General features: G+C 43.8%; 1 protein-coding gene across 3 annotated transcripts in view; it reads right to left on the bottom strand.

The window, feature by feature from the left end:
- SPIRE2 (spire type actin nucleation factor 2) overlaps window positions 1–17,890 on the bottom strand; it is a 273,533-nt gene that overhangs the window by 17,090 nt on the left and 238,553 nt on the right. The window contains exon 15 of one of the 3 annotated variants that reach the window (XM_069216794.1): window positions 6,572–9,236. The exons of 1 other annotated variant lie outside the window; for it this stretch is intronic. In XM_069216794.1, coding sequence (XP_069072895.1) covers window positions 9,020–9,236 — 217 coding nt within the window. In that variant the 3' untranslated portion in view covers window positions 6,572–9,019. Of the gene's footprint in view, window positions 1–6,571; window positions 9,237–17,890 lie in introns of those variants that run through there. One more of the 3 variants, XM_069216795.1, reaches the window with a different exon arrangement.

Genomic DNA, 17,890 nt, shown 5'->3' with positions numbered 1-17,890 from the left:
TAGCCCTGGTTTTGATAGAGACCCCCTCCTTGTAATGCATGAGGGGACTAAGCATTTTTATACAGCTCAAAGTACAGTAACAGTTTTGAAGGCCAAGCACGCGTCTGATTCTAGGGGAAGAACACCAAAGTGAATACATGCTTTTTATCAAGCCTTCTGACATAATGTGATCCATTTGCTTTTACTGTTGGGGTCATGGATTATTTCGTATCTGCCTGAAGGTCCTTACCACAATGTTAAGACAAGCCATGTTGTAGGTCCATGCTTTAAGAACCAGATACTCATGCTCAATGATTGAGAGCAGGATGTAGAAAAATGCTCCACCACTAATGTATAAGATTATCCTGCAGATGGAGCGGGATGAGGGTCCGCTAGAGGCCAGCAAACTCATTCCACATCTTTGGCTTCTTTGAAATTTATAGATCATCTTTTGAATCAGGGGAGCGGGAGGAAACACTTAAAGGGATCAATCCACACCTCTCCACCAGTTGATCATGAATTAATCTCCTAAGAAGGTTTGGTACTCGCCCATCCAAAAGCAGGCATTCTATATTGTGCAGGGTACGAGAAATGATTGTGTTTGAGTAACTGACAGTCTGGAAGCACATCATTGTTCCACCATTGTGCATGTTACTTTCTTGGGAGGAATATATCAGACCCCGGAACATCTCCACCAGCATATTCTGGCCCAGTCACATGTGTGACGGAGAACAGAATTTCCTTGCCCAGCACCCAATTTCCCTGACACTCTGCATGACTGGGGAAACACATTCCTGCCTTCTGGGTGGTTCCAGGGGAAGTTTCTGTATAGATCACAACCTTATTGTTGTGTACCTATGTTGTAGGCTTCTGAAAAAAACTTTTTTATGGCCTACACAACTATCTTAAATACATAACATAAATATGAAGGAAACCATGCAGTACAGGCCAAGGGTCAAGAGTGTTCAGAGGCATTTTTAAAGGAGGGCCTATCAACCAGTACACTGTGGCACCTTACTGTCCTAGATCAGCAGCATGAATCTGGAGACAGGAGCTCAAAGGAGGCATCATTCTCCTGCGCTCAGTGTTGTAGTAGCAGTAGTTAAGTGTGGGCCATTCTGAGTCAAGCATGGAGGGCCACCAGAACTTAAGCAGTCACAGTGCCAAATGTCTTTTGGACCTACCATTTCGTGGTAACTGGATAAAAAGGAATGGAAGAGTCATATCCTGATAGCTCACCAATCTCTAGGGAGGGTGGACACTTTCCAGAATGCCCTGCCTGAAAACCCTGAGGATAGACATTGAAATGGGACAAAAGATGACCTTAACTCATTCTTGGAGAGACTGAAATCCATTAAGAGGGAGGTTCCCTGCCGTAGGAAGACCAAGACGTCCTGAGAAGAAAAGCTTTCCTATCATTCAGCCAAGTAGGGACAGGCTTGAGCAATTAAGAGGCATAAAATAACCAGCCGTTACCACACGGTTAAATAATACACATAGGGTATAGCTCGGATAATGAAAGCATATTGTAATTGTAGTAATAACTAATAGTTTCAGGTATACATCGAACCAGGCAGATACCCACACCGACACCTGCAGGACAGAGGCTTGAATCCTGGCAGGGCTGATGCTCCTTTTTAGGGTCGAGCCTGCGTTGCATGCGCTCGCGCATGCGTATCGCAGCGAGACGCTTTTGTATTTAGAAAAGGGCTCGGAGCCCTGTCAACTTCACGTCAGTGTTTTTTATTGGTTCGTGGGCTTGCCTAATAAAATCCGCTTGCTTTCATTAGTCGAAGGCATGCATACGTCATGCCTTTTCCGGTGGCTAGCCCTCCTCGAGCGCAGCGACCAAGTACAGAAAACATGCGAGGCTCGCTGTTTTCCATCGGGCTCGTGGACTTCTTTTTCTCTAATTTACGAGCTCGATCTCACTTGGCAGAAGTCGAGCGCTTTACAAAGTTAATTTCACTTTTTCGGGTTATGTACATAAATGCACTTTTGCCCGATAGGTGAAAAGTCGGGTTAGGAGTTTACAACGCGATCAGCTCTAATATGAGCAAACGCGAGACCCGTTGCATTGTAAATGCTTGTTTCTTTTTCTAGGATATTGATATTCGTGTTGAGTAATTATAACACAGTCTCTTGACACCCTGATAAAGAATTCATTTTGTGAAACATTTTATAACTTTTCTAGCTGCAAAGTAATGTTATTTCATTTGTTGAAATAAGCATCCATCTATTACACGGAGTCCATTCTCAACTGGCGAGAGGGTATGATCTGTTCCAAAGTGAGAACCCTGAAGGACTTTTATAAGACCGAAGCGATTGTGAAGCTGAGGTTCTGCATAATATATTAAATTTCCAACTATTTGTGCACCATGTTGAAGTAGTAATCAAAGCTAGGGTTGATCCAAAAGTTACTGCACCGCTCGAAGGAACTCCAATTATACCAGAAGTGGAGAGAGAAAAGGAAGATGGTTGAAGGGGGAGCCTGACTAGTCTTTGATGAGCATAGGATGCCTACGCAGTTGTTGTTTTTGCTGTAAATTTGAAGGCGGTTCAACATCCCACAGGACTGTGGTTGTCTCTGAATACTTGATTAATGAGTGCATGCTTCTTATTTTGTTACTGAAGCCAGTGAAATGGAAGAATTCCATGGTGACCTTGAGAAACCTACTCCTCTGACCACTTGAATACCCACTGTGCGGAGTACTGCATTTTGGAAAACCACCAAATTTACAAGAAGCTTTAAGTCTCCCTAATTTTAAAAGGACTCCGCCATTTCAGACGATTTAGGCATCCTAGCTTGTGGTGGAATAGAAGAAAATATGAACAGAGAGAAGTCCACTACTGTGTCCTTGAACTTCTGAAGCAAGCAAGAGCAATGAAGCCAGGCCTGTCATCATACTGCAGATCCCAAGGACTTACCTACACCATCGGTATCCACATGGTCACGTGCTCAACAAATTAGTGTCAATGTGCTTGGCATCTGTCAGTCTCCTGGGACATTCTTAATGTAAGCCAGCAAGTTTGTGTCTGAGACAGATTTTCCATTTCTTCCCATATGTGCAGATTTCAACACATCAACACTAATCTGGTGTAGGTACAGGAATGATTTTAATTAACACTATTCCGTTACTTAAATCAACATATTCTGCTAGCACTTAACACAGTGTATGGGTGTATGCATACAACTTTTAATCATCAGGTGCTTGGAAATTATTGGTTTTGCTAGCAGTGTTGGAAAATCCAGACCTCTGCCACTGGTTTATTACCACAATAAGCACTTAAGCGCACCAGGTTGTAACAGAATAGATAAACTTTCTCTAGACAGGGCCAGTAGTACAGAGCCCAATGCTACCTTTAGTTTGAGAACATGTCAATTAAATTCCTATCAAACGTGCACCCTCAGACACACGAGCATGAATGGTGCTTATCTTCATGAAGTCCTCACTGTCAAGCTGATTCACTCACTCGGCCGAGGAATCTCTAACAGTGTCCACATCCAACTGGGGACTGCTGATGCTGAAGGTCTTTAAGAGGCACCAGAAGGGCTATACATCTAGAATGATGGAAGTGATCCTGTGGATCCTACCAGAAAAGTAAAGAGGAGGCACACATTAGCTTCAGGAGATGTGCGAACAGCAAATGTTTTAAAGAAAACCATCAGGAAGGCATTGTGAAGGGGCCTATGGAGGGTGCAGAGGATGGATATGAAGGAGTCTGTAAACAAGCACGATGAAGAACAGGGAGCATCAGTGGTGGATATGTATAGCCTATATTAGGTGGGGGGAGATTAGGGACCCCAGAAGAGACAAATGAGATGAAACAGTCATCATCTCTGGTTCCCAAACTTGAATGCTGAGTTGAGGCAAGGAAGTCATCTGACCTGGGGTGCTGAGTACAAATTTACAATAGCCTTCTGTGACAAACTTCAATGTTAGGTTGCATAGGCACCTCGTGGGCAACCCTGGGATTCGCCACGTGGTCATCTCGGGCCATGCCTCTGTGTTAGGACTCCTTGCCTTAGTGGAACTGCCACCAGTGGAGTGGTTCACAGGAGCCGCTCATCTTGTGTGTTCTAGATTCCGTAATTTACTAGGAAGTTCTTATTGGAAATGACAAATTACCCTGTCCATGGATATATGTAAATAGAGATTTAATTATCTTCTGGATCTAATCAACAAATTCCCAAGCTATCTTGCAATAGGGTTTTCAAAAAAGTTCCATCCACGGGCACAAACCGTTTTTCACTGTCAAAGTTAAAAACCTAGTAGAAGTACTTAGGGTGGATACGCCTCAAGCACTCTTGACACAATAAGTATTCATGAGCAAGACCCACAGACACTGTGCCCAATCATATCTGACCCCCTTGAGTGGAGAGAGAGGTTTGAAGGTAAAGGAAGCTGACAAGCATATCCAATAGCATTTCTCGGTGCACGGATAGCAGTATGTGCAGACACACAGGCATCCAGATTGTTCATTTCTTTCGCACTGTGTGCAAAAATGTGAGCTGTCCCCACCAGAATGGATGTTCCTTAGTTCTGGAGAAAGGGACCTAGGACATGGGTGTGTGTGACTGCAAGGTCAGATGCTTAGGAAAGGCACTCATGCAGTGATGTAACATTCGGTTCTTTTACACATGCCAATGCCTAGTCTTGGCATATGCCTATGGGCATTACATTAATGGAATGGTCATTTATCAGTGTCTTGTTTGTGGCACGCCCAAAGCACCAGCGCTTGCACTTACACAAGGATGTGAAATCTAGGTCATAGTCATGTCCAGATATATGCACACGGGGAATAGCAACGCCAGGGTTTGGACAAAGGAGTGCTTAAACATGGCACTTATACAAACATGGGCTGTACATGCACCATGGCTTTAGCATAGTGCATGTACAGAAATATGAGACTGTACACCTCAAAATGTAGTGCTGCCCAAACATAGCTCATTTGCAGATGGATAGGACTGAGGCCTCCTTGTGCACCACTGCCAACGGGAGGACGGCACACAGGGCTGGGACATTCAGGCACTGCCTTTCTAAGCCTTATGGGGTTGGTGCCACCGCAGAATGCCCCTGCTTCAGTATATCTATCGAATTAAATTAAATATTGACCACTTATGAAAATAAAACCCTTTTCCGTGTAGACCACAAAATAGCCATATGTATGTGAACACAGAGATTGCTTATTGTGGTGTACAGGAAACATGTAGTTAGATGAATGAAATATGTGCTCGTTAATGAAATAGCTGTTCCCCTCTGGTACTGGGATGGTATACATACAAACCGAACCCAGCAAGCGCTTTCCATGCTATTGTACAGACAATACCTATGTTTATTGGGCCCCTTTCTTATTGGCCTACCATCCCAAGCATGGAAACTAGCTGTAGTACACCAAGACATTAAACAGCAAAGGCTACTTCATAATACAGCATAAAGCCAACTGTACACTGCTGGGATACTGGCATGGCGGGCAGATGTGGGAGTTGAGGTTCTTATGATATTGATGTGGCATGGATAGTGACTATAACCGTGCATGGAGAGTCCCTCCAATATGTCCATTTCATACACAGAAACTGCAGCGATGATTGTCATTCCTTTTTACGGTTGCATGCAATGCAAGCATACACAAAACAGCTTTGATCTGGCGTCTCGTTGATATTGTCATGGTTTACACACAATCAGCAGCTTTAAACAGGAGATCCATTTATATTGGCATGGTAGGCACACTGACGGGGTCTTTAAATTGGGGGTCCATGATATTGGCATAGCACATAGGCACTGAATCTATGTCTACTTCTTGGTGGCATGGCATACATTCACAACAACAGCCTTAAATTGTGATTTCCTTGGATAGTGGCTTGGTATGCATACAGACTAACTTCTGAATCACTGTCCGCTTGATAATGGCATAGCAAGCATCACCTAAATCTCAAAGATGCCTCAGTGTGAATGTAATATTGGGATGGTATATACACACAAGTGCACATTCCATCAGCTATGATATCCCTGTGACAGTGGCATGACATACATGCTGATAGCAACTGCAGAAGGCATTTTGTATATTGGCATAGCTTGAACATAGCTGTGCATTGGGCGATGGATGGTGGTGGTCTGTAATTTTACCGTTGTTTATACACACAGTCATCCACTGTGAATTGAGGTCCCTCTTTGAAATTGCTCAGGGGAGTTTTGTCACTTTGATACTGACATCACAGACTTGCAGACCACAGCAGTTACTTTGGGCCCTGTGATATTGGCATGGCACATGCTAAGACATCAGCCGTGATTTGGGGGGTCACCCTGATATTGGCATGGCATGCACAGAACACAGGCAGCAATTAACATTTTATGTCCTCTGAGGATGGTATGAAATATCTACAGACAGCAGTCATGAATGTAAACACACTTGGTATTGGCCAAGCATGCAGTACAGGTAACAGCAGTAAAATTGGCAACTCTCTATTAGTAGCATAGCATAGGTATAACTGCCTGGGGTTTTTCTGTGAGGGATGGCACAACGCCAGTTAGTGCCGGATTGAAGCATCCAGTTTGTGGTCCATTGTACACCAAAAAAATGCAAGTGAACTACTCTTCGTAGAAATTAGTTCCTTATATTTGTATGACACTCACTGCAACAGCCCTGTCTATCATTCTATCATTGTTGTGCACTGATCTCAGTCTGTAAATCATTCCTTGCAATACTACTGGGTCACCAATAATTACCTCCAAATGGAATCGACAAATTGAAATGTTAGCTTGGAGCTTTGGGTTAGGGTAAATGGCCTGACAGGCTGAACTGTAAGTCATGACATGGTTACAGATCTACATTGGACACAGAACCATGGATTTAACTTTATACAAATGCATGGCTGATTGAGTCTGGCACACTAATCCTTGTGGCATCTTGACAACTGTAGTACTTGTAGTACACAGCTTCTGACGGATTCTGGTGAACCTGCATTTTGGATATAATATAAACGTAAACTGATGGGCTACAAGGTAAAATGGGGTGGACTATAAACTGCAATATTCAAATTCTACACAGAAATCAAATTGAAACAGGGAGAGCTGCAAGATAAAAAGAACCATTTGAGAAAATAATAAGCTGGATTATGTGCACCCACCACAAAAACAATGACAACCATGGAGGCAGGGATGTCTCAGTAAACCCTGGCATGGGAAACTAGTGACACGTATGCAGGTTGGGGTAGATTCATGGCACTCAATATTCAGGCAAAAGGAAATGCCCTAGAATATTGGCATGGCTCTGGGAAGCCTGGGGAAAGTAAATATAACTATGCCACCGGGAACCCAAACAGGAACAGCAAAGCTGGGACAGGTGCTGCTACATGGACCCCAACAACCAGCAAGAACACAGGGACAATACCATCATGGAACACCTACCACAGCAAGGATTTGAGAAACTGGAATATGTGTATTAGTTGGACCCAATGGGAGACTGGGATATAACCCTACTGAATTATTGGGAATTCAACTGGGAACTGTGTGATGCTGGTTGTACTGTGGGGCTTGCATAGCTCAGTCCGGAAAAGAGACCAAGAGATCTCTGTTTTGCACATGGAACCTAACCAAGAACTGAGCCTCTGCCATATCTGTGGCACATAAAACAGAACCATGCATAAGCCTATTGAAATAGATGCATTGTGTGTGGCATACATCCAACATGGGATCACTTAGTACACATAAAGAGACACCACCCGCCAATCTGTGTTTAGCACTGGAATATATATGCACTTGAAGACCTTAGCCTACATCTGCTGATATTACCCTACCATAGAGTAATGGAAGCGGGGACATAAGTGGGACCCCCTGTAAAGAGTCAATGAAGAATAATAGCCACATGTACTGTCAAAAACACCCAGACAAATTTCATTTGTGCTCTGTCCATAGTGCGGGCACAACAGGCGAGTATTTCCACAACACCCTGCCCGTGCCTTTTAAAATACAGTGCCTGCCCATGCTGTGCACCCAGGTAAGCTGTGTGCTGCCTATCATGCACAATGTCCCTGTAGAGCTTTGCCTGCTAATACATGGTAGATCCATGGTCCCAGCCCCTTGAACCAGCACACCTTCCTTCAATGATGACAATGTCACATGATGTACAGATACAAAACAACAGGTTGCCAAGTCAGGACAACTCTCAAAGCACCAATATGGTCCGAATACCTCTCCAACGCACCGATACGGTCTGTAGACACATCTCTTCATTATCTCGCTGATATTGTCCATTTAACTGTACAATGAAATAATCCATGCACTTTGCTACAAGATACCAATATGGCCCATATTCTTTTCACCACATGGATACAGCGTGAACACCTCTCTGCTTAAACACGCAAAAAGGTTGCAGCGTATGTTCCTATTTCTCCAGTATACATTGTGGAAGTCTATAGGTGAGCTTGAGAATCGGGCATCATCCTTGGATGCATCCTTCAATACATGTTTCAGTGACTGAGGCAAGGAGGTATAACAATACTTCCATATTCTTTTGTTTTTAAAGATCTTTTTTAGAATTTGGAGTGATGCCAGCCTCACAAGCGTATTTTGCAGAGCGCAAGCGACCAACATCCACGGATCCTTTGCTCTGCCTTGCAATCAAACTTCTTCAGTCAATTTTTCAGGAGAGGAAAGGACTTATTAACTGCAGCAGAGACATATTTTGGCCAAAAATCCAGGTGATAAGGCATTTATGTGTTTAATCAGGGACAGGTTTTTCAGTATACCATTCAAGTAGCATGTGAATTCAGGTGTTGAAGAGTTGAACTATTTTGCTCCATCTTGCTGAATGGTGTATCTTTGCGCAAGAACGGCAGTGTTGAGTTTTTAAAGCACTGTCCCTGGGAACTAGCTAATTTTGGAAACAGTTGAGGTTTCTGAAGATGCAATTAACTGCAGTAAAGCCTTGTTACTATTATGAAGCTCGGTAGGCGCTGAATATTAGAAAACAGATGGCGATATTCTCTCAAGGAGATGTTGTTCTTCAACTCCTTTGATATGCTTGTTGAGGCACCAACTCACTTCCATGGTGCTGCTCTGCTGTGATGATACTGTGTCACCTTGGCTTTGCGGCTTGGTGTATTGTTCAAGATCTCCACGCTCTTACGGCTTGAGTTGATGACATCAGCAACAAAGCTGGTGCAATCTCTGCATACATCCTTTAGCATGCAGCCATGGGCATAGATGTGAGGGAACTCCTCTTCCACGCTCCGCCATGAAGTGCCCCTCAAGGACCTGGAGGACAAGGAGACAATTGGGATGTGGGTGCTTTTTGTGACAATGTTAACTAAGAAAGGAGACATTTATTTTACTGTCCACGTTTATATTGAACACATTTACATCAAACCACATAAAGGGGCTGAGTTAGACCAGATTGTATCTTCATGTCACGTTTACTGTAATGCTGAATAGCCTTTTTCTGCCAAAAGAGAGCAAAACTTTATGTGGCTTTCTGGGTAGCAATTGTGCTTTATGTTACCTGCCTCTTTTAACGTTCCAGTAAGCACAACACTGCTTAGAATCAAACTGTGGTGCATGGCTACCTCTTTGGAAAATGTCATGCAGATTTTTCAAACAGAGCCTTAATTTTGAGTGATAAAAAGATATTTCCACACAGGTATGAATTCACTTAAAACTTGTATTACAAACCAATATGACAAGTAACATTATGAAAATTAAAAATTTCATTTATTGGGAAGTTAGTTGTATTTGTATGATCCACTTCTGCACCCTACGTGCATTCTACTTTTTGATTTAGTTTGCCCATCTGTCTGTTAATCTTAATGTTGGCCACAAGCGTCCAATTTCAAAGGCTTTTACTTTTTATAATGTAACTCAAGCATAAGGAAAATGCTACTTACCTAGTAAGCATCTGTTCGGAGTATGCAGTGCTGTAGATTCACATGCTTAGCATAATCCTGCAATCTAGTATTGGGCTCGTATGTGTGCAAGTTTTTCTTTGAAGAAATCTTTCAAATCCCAAGGTATGGTGACTCCTCCTCTTGAGGGTAATGCACATGGTCATCAGCTCCATTGTTCAATTGTTTTTCTCGCAAGGTCGGTGAGTATGGGCTGTGGATCAGAGTGTAGTATAATGAGATGTCCATGCTGAAAAAACTCTGATAAGATTATCTGTAACACACACAGTTGTCCGGGGAGGAGGGTGGTTGCATGTGAATCTACAGCACTACATGCCATGGACAGATGCTTACTGGGTAAGTAACATTTTCCGTTTGAGGCATGTGTGGCTGGAGATACAAATGCTTAGCATAAACTGTAAAGCAGTCAGGGCTCGACTGGGAACCCATAGCAGCTCTGGCAAATTTTGGCAGACCAGCCCCCATAGGATGTATTGCCAGCGAGCCTGGCCACTACAATGTGGTTGGGGGGGGGGGTTATTATACCCAAGAACATTTTGGGGGGAAAAATGGCAAAAACTGAGCATTCTGCAACACATTTCTCATTATATATTAAATTGTATTAGTCTTTTAAGCAAAGTAAATGGTGTCCTTACAGTGCACCAGAATACAGCAATCTTTATTGGATCTCTTCAATGATTTCCTCACCTTCACCCTCTAACAGTGCCTCTCATCTCTCACATGCACTTCATTTGTTTTATAGTGACTATCTTACCAGCGTAGGGTGGTGGGGCACTTTACATCACACACACGTACAGAGCCAATGAATTATACGTGTGCATATCAGTGTATAGAAAATGTCATCCATACTGGTAGGCAATTTTTAAGAGTGCTTGATCTGGGGAAGCATAAACTCAGGATTCAGAATGTAACACAGAGATTAGGGTTGACTTTACAAATAACGATTTACTTCTACCCTAACAAACCCTTTTTAACAAGAATTAGGATAATTAAAGACTGGGACAAAACATAATTTTCTAAACTGTACCATGCAGTTTACATGCAGCCATTTGATGGAAGTTCGTAGTTCACTGTGTGAGATTATGATTGTCACTTATGAACTGCACAGTAACAAAAGGATCTCTGTGATGCAAGCAGTATCCCACTGAGCGTTGCACATAAAATACTGCTCTGTGATCTGCATAGTCATGTTCATTGCAGCAGGCATATTAACCATATGCTCTAGCCTTAGATGAGTCAAAAATGCCTTGCATATGTCAGCTATTGGTATATCACCAAGAAAGGCCATTGACACTACTTTTCTGTGAGGGGTGTGGGCTCTACGGGGGATAGGTAGTTATTTTTGCTTTAGCATAACACATTGTATACATTTAACAATCCAATGTGAAATACCTGATTTGGATATGGGCGCTTCGTTTGTGTGGTGTTTAAAATGCAACAAATAGTTGTGTTTTTCCTGAATGTATTGGTTCTATCACTGTAGAACATAAGGGCTCTTTTAACATCTAATGTATGTAGGGCCCGTTCCACAACCAAATCAGGTTGGCGGAAAAAGACTGGTAACTCAATAGATTGATTAAGGTGAAAATGACACTTTTGGTAGAAATTTAGGACTGGTCCATAGTGCCACCCTATCTCTCTGTAGCTGGAAGAAGGGTTCTTCCAGGGTTAAAGCCTGAAGCTCACTGGCACGTTTGAGTGATGTGATGGGCTCAAAAGGAGGGCCCATTAGTCTTGTTAATACAATATTAAGGTTCCATGTGGGAACAGGTGGTCCCTGCGGTGGAATGACTCTTTTTAACCCTTCTATGAAGGTATTGACAACTGGCATTTTGAAAATGGAAATGTGCTGTCTGTTTTGTAGGTATGCGGCAACAGCTGCAACGTGCAGCTTTACTGAGGTATAAAGGTGGAATGGATTGCAAACAATATCTTGAGCCGTTGCAGCTAATGGGTCAATGTTTTTGGAGTTGCAGTAGTGAACAAATCTTTTCAATTTAGCGGCATCACAGGCACGAGTAGTAGACCTGCATGCTTTGCTAATAATATTCATACATGACTGAGGGAGGTTTAAGTAACCAAACTCTAGGGCTTCAGGAGCCAGTTGGCAAGATTGAGAGCCCTCGGATCTGGGTGTCTAATTTCTCTGTCATTTCGGGTGAGAAGATCTCACTTGTTCATCAGTATCTCATGAGGAACTAGAGAGAGTTTTAGAAGGGTGGAGATTGTTGTGCCTCTGTGGGAGCCCCAGGGTCAGGGCTGTATGCTGAAATTTGTGGACCACAAATGGAAGCGGCGGGAGAGGTAGAAAAGCGTAAGCAAATATCCCTGACCAGTTCATCCATAGTGAGTTGCCCTTGGACAGAGGGTGTGGGAAACTGGAGGCAAAGTTTGGTTATTTTGTGTTCTCTGCTGTGGCAAATAGGTCTATTTGCAGTTGACCCCTAAAGCTGGAAGTATGTGTAGAACTTGTGGGTTGAGCTCCTACTGGTGGACTTGCTGGCGTCTCCTGCTGAGAGATTCTGCAAAGTCATTGTCCACTCCTGGGAGATATTGTGCCAACAGGTGAATGTTCTATCAGAGAGACCATTTCCAAATTGCTTGGACTAGGTGAGAAAGCTGTGGGATCTGGTGCCCCGTAGCTTCTGATGGTAGTACATGGCAGCCGTTTGTCTTTAAAAAAACAAAAACAAATCAGGACTACCTTGCAAATGATGATGTAGGAGAAAGGCTGTGAGCGCTAGATGACCAGCTAGCAAATCCAGATGTTTGATATGGAGATGTTTCTGACTGGGTGACTAGTGGCCTTGGACAGTCAGATCTTGTGAGTGCGCTCCCCATCCTGTCAGGGAGGCATCTGTTGTTATCGTTTTCTGCAGAAATGGGTCCTGGAAAGGCTGTCCCTTCAGAAGATTGTTGAAATTCCACCACTGCAGACAGTGACAAGCGTGACATCTGACCAACACAAGATCACTGACCCTATGCTTGAGACCACTGGTGTGCTGGGCACTCTTGCAACAGATGCATGTCGAGTCGAGCATGGGGCACTATGGCTATGCATGAGACCGTAGTTTCTAAGAGGCGCAAGATTTTTCTCACTGTTAATTGTTGATGAGGCTGGATCTGTGTGATATTGTCTAAAAGGATTGGATCCTGGCAGTATTTGGATAAGCTATCTCAAATTGTAAGTTGAGTATGGCTCCTAAGTACAATTGTATTTGAAGGGGCTGGAGGTTGGATTTTACTGCATTGATAGTGAAACCCAGCTGATGGAATAGTCCTACAGTGGCTTGCCTGTGTTGGAAACACATCTGGTGGGTTGAACTTTTGATGAGCCAATCATCCAAGTATGTGAAGACGTATGTTTTGTCCACGTAGGTGGGCTGCTACAACTGCAAGACATTTGTAAAGAGCCTTGGGGTGGTTGTTACCCTGAAGGGAAGCACTTTGAATTGAAAGTGCTGCATGTTTATGACGAATCTGAGATTTCTGCAATTCGCCGGGTGAATGGGAATGTGAAGTCGCCTTGGTGTAACAATGGAATTACATCTTGTAGAGCCACCATGTGAAAGTGCTCTGAGAGAATTTATTTATTTAGGGGCCTGAAGTCCAAGTCTGGTGTTAAGGCCCTGTCCTTTTTGGGAATAAGGAAGTAGAGAGAATACAGCCCTGTGTGTGCTGTTGTAATGGCACTAGTTCTATAGCACCCTTTAGGAGAAGTGCTTGAACATTTTCCTTGAGGATGTAGTGGGGAAAGTTTGTGTTTTCAAGGCGGAATGTTTGGAGGTGTGGAAATGAACTTCAGGCAGTCACCATGTTGGGATAATATCCATCACCCACTGGTCCGAGGTGATATTCCACCAGGCGGGAAGAAACCCTTGTATACATCCCCTGACAGGTGTTGTGTAGTTTGGGGGCGATGGTTGGCGAGTCAAGGCTTTGTTGCTGTGGCAGAGGGTTTTGAAAATCTTGCCTTTCATCTGTCTTTAGAATTATAGCCTCTGTAGGAGCCTTTATAGCTCCCCCTGGCTGAGGTGGTTTCTGCTGGGGGATGTTGGTAGGATGTGGACGTGTCTGTGGAGGTGGAGTTTGCTGCTCCACAATAGTGTGAGCAATGAAAGTAGCCACGTTGCAATGGTGTTTGCAATGCTCCCATAGCTTTGACCGTTTCATTATCTTTCTTGATTTTCTCAAGTAGAGTGTGTACTTGAGGGCCAAAGAGGTGTTCCCTATCAAAAAGAAGTGCTAGTATGTTTTGTTGCACTTCAGGTTTGAAGCCTGAAACTCTGAGCCGGAGATGACGTCTGAGGAGCACGCTGGAATTTATTCTCCTTGCTTCTGTATCTGCTGCATCTAGGGCGCAGCGGATGGAGGTGTTTGCAATTAATTCTCCCTAAGAGGCAATCTCGTATCCCCTTTTTTTATGCTCATCAGGGAGATGCTGGAGGCGCCCCTCCATCTCATCCCAGTGAGTTCTGTCATGGTAGGAGAGGAGGCCGAAGGATTTGGCAATTCCCCACTGGTTGGCAGACTAAGCAGCCACCCTCTTCTGTCTATCTTTTTACTTTCCTTACCTGGTGGGGGCGCCTCATCAGATGTTTGCGAGTTTGCCCTTTGTCTCGCTGTAGTGATCACCAGGGAATCAAGAGGCAGCTGGCCTTAAATGTATGTGGAGTCATTTGGAGATGACTTGTACTTTTTATCGACCCTTGGCATTATAACACAAGTTTTAAATGGGTCTTTAAAAATGTCAGGTGTGTCTTAGCATACCCTTTAGCATATGCAGATACTGTGCCGATTGCTGTCTAGAGGAGAGGGCCTTCAATAAAAAATCATCCTCTAGTGGCTCAGTGTAGAACTCTATCTTGTGGTATGTAGCTGCTCTACGTATGGCATTGGGGTATGTAGTAATGTCATCTGAGGGAGAGGGCTTTGCCAGATAGAGAACTGGGCCTGTGTCTGTGGGTGGTTCCATATCGTATGTAATCCATGGGTCATCCTGAGGTGGGATGGAGTACTGGTCTCCATCATCTCTGTCCAACCTAAAAGAATTAGTAGAACCCTTTAGGGAATATGCAGCTAGTGGAAGTGGTGAAGGTGGTGCAACTGGTGGTGGACTGTGGTGCACTGGGTTAGTAGCCTTGTCGGCCTTCTTCCAGTGCTTTGGCGGTAAAGGAATGTTTAAAGCCTCCTTAAATGAAAGCTGCCTCTTAGAAGGTTGTGAACCGGTATAGACAGATCTGGTCAAGCTATGGCCTGTGTCCAGTATAATCAGGTGCTTTTGTCTGGACTCTGTTTCTTCTTAGAGCCGTTGGACTAGCGGCTCAGATCCAACTGTTTGTTTTGTGAAGGAGTAGGATTTTGTCTCTGACGTGGTTTTCAGCTCCATGGATTTTGATGCTGATGGTTTTGACTTCAGCGTTGTGGTTTTTGGTGCTGAGATGGAACGGTCTTGCGGTGCGGTGCTTACGCGCTTTGACTCAGATGTTCAGCTTGACTCTGATAGTGTAGGAGCATGGGTCTTCTGCTGTTTCTTCAGCACCAAGGCAGGGCTGGGTGTTTCCGAGATAGCTGATTGGTGCTGACCATTGTCTGCATGTAGTGGTGGCCCAAGTGAAGACTTTTAGAATGACTTGGTGGTGTCGGGGCCGGGATGGAGGGGGCACTGTACTCAAAGTTTGTCCCGGTGTGAGGTCCTGCTTCTCCAGATCAGAGCCTGAGCACTCTTCTTGCAAAAAGGTGCCCCCATCAACTGCTGACTCCTGGGCTTGGGCCACCTCCTGAGGGTCCTTGGATCGAAAGAGGTTTGGTGCATCCTCAGCGCTGCAGCGAGACATCTCAAGTCGTCGAGCTCTTCAATCAAGCAGCGTCTTCTTGGACAGAAAAGACTTAAAGGCCTCCCGGGAGGCGTCCTCATAGTCTGGAGAGAGGCACAAATTACACACCTGGTGTTGATTGGTGCGTGGAAATTTGGTGTAGCAGTGAGGGCAAAACTGGAAGGGCGTCTGTTCCATCACCAGATGGACATGGCAATGACTGGATTGAAGTAGGTTTGCCTTGAAGGAAGAAGGCCCAAGAATGCCGTGGACGAGCTGAGTTGCCCCGACGAGACTGACGTTCATCAATGACCGAAGAGGGATCGCGGACTAACCCCGATCGAAAACAATACCGACGTAGGCCTAAAAGTAGAAAACAACAATGTCAAGACAGATCAGAGAAGCACACGTCCAAACCGGACGGCAGAAGAAAACAATCTAACAATGGAGCCAATGATCATGTGCATTACCAGCAAGACGAGTCACCATACCTTGTGACTTGAAAGACTTCTTTGAAGAAAAACAACTTTCATACATCCGAGCCCAACACTAGATGGCTGGATTATACTGCCTGGGTATGTGTATGTTAAGCCACACATGCCTTGAACTGTATGTTTATTCGGCAATTATAGGGGTTTGTTAAGATGTACTTCCAAGTGTCCCTTGAGATTTTTGGTGTTGTTTTGGTCATATCCTTCTCTGTTGCATTGTGCCGCAGATCTGAATGATGATGTGATATGTGATGTCACATGTCAAATCGTTAGTGTGTTGAGACAGAAAGGTCCCCTCCGTAGTTTGCAGTCATGTTCCCCTGCCCTTAGTGACAGAGTATGAGTAATTGGGATGCAGATTTTTTATTTTAAATTATTTTTGGCCCTAGACTCACAATGATCTAGTGTGAGGGAAGGGGCCTCGACCTGTCCTTTGACATGAGTGTGGTCCTGGAACTGTCATGTGAACTGAAGGGGTGCATCAAGCATTCCTTTATTTACTGGAAGAGGACTACTGCATGTAAAGCAGTGGTGGAAGCATACCATCATTTTGTGAACCCTTTTGTGGCCCTCTTTTGCAAAGTTCTGCTTTTATGTACTAACCCAGATCTTAGCATTAACATTTCAAGTGTATGTTATGTGTGTGTGTGGCCTGCGTGGCATGTGCATGGTGAGTGTGAATGAGCCTGGGTAATTAAGGCCTCTGCATTCTATTTTGGAATCCCCATACCTGTTCCTGTGCACAAGACAGATGCAATCTATTTTCCCAGACAGTGGAAGTGTATTGCTGACATTCCTGAAGCTGGTGAGAGAAGACCTACACAGTGAAGTGGGGACAGAGGAGAAAACCCTCTCCAGAAACTCAACTGGTAATTTTGCTAAGAGCCAGCTGCTGATTGGTCTTCTATTAGAACCACAATTTATTAGAAGGTGGATGTAGGAAATTAGCCTTTCCTGCATGGTCATCCCAGAGGTTTCCCTTTTTGCTGTACCCTATTTTTGCTGAATTTAGTATTCTGTGCATGTTACCCCTGCTAACTGGGAGTAAAGTGCTGTGCTCCTCTTTAAGCATGGTTGAATTGGCCTATTCCCGATTTCCACATTTAACTTGCTTGTAAGTTCCTTGTATATGGTGTAGAAAGTGCACCCATGGCCTGGAAGTTTAATGTCAAAGGTGGACTGCTGTACCTATTGTACCATTCACTATAGTGGCAGTGCAAATATGGCTACAAGGCCTACCCTGTGTAGCTTGACTGCTGCAGTGAAAAGCCTGTGCTTTGTTCTTTCAAAACAACGCTTTTAGCAGATAAAGACCTCCTTCCCTATCAAATATGTGCCAGTCATCCCTATATAGCTGTTATAGCCCACAGGGCAGGGTGCATACTATTTAAAAGTGGGGCAGGTAGAAAATTAATATTACTATGTCCCTACACAAACAAGGCCTAAAACATTATTAACACCGTGGCAGGCATAGCTATCCTCTGCAGAAAAACAGAGTGCAGATTAAAAAAAACGAATACTGAGAACTCAGGAAATGAACCAGCTACAAAAATAACGAAATCATTATTTTTAATAGTTATTAAATATCCACTTCAATAGTGAATTTTGATTTTTAATTAAAATTAAGGAAAAGTAATTTTTAGAAAGCTACCCTTTGTCTGTTTGAGCTTTCAAAAGGCTAATAAGCATTAGCTTCTGCAATT

Source organism: Pleurodeles waltl, chromosome 12 (assembly GCF_031143425.1).
Source record: "Pleurodeles waltl isolate 20211129_DDA chromosome 12, aPleWal1.hap1.20221129, whole genome shotgun sequence".
Lineage (NCBI taxonomy): Eukaryota > Metazoa > Chordata > Amphibia > Caudata > Salamandridae > Pleurodeles > Pleurodeles waltl.
Note: the sequence above shows the minus strand (reverse complement) of the source record. Positions and strands in the feature narration are given on the sequence as shown.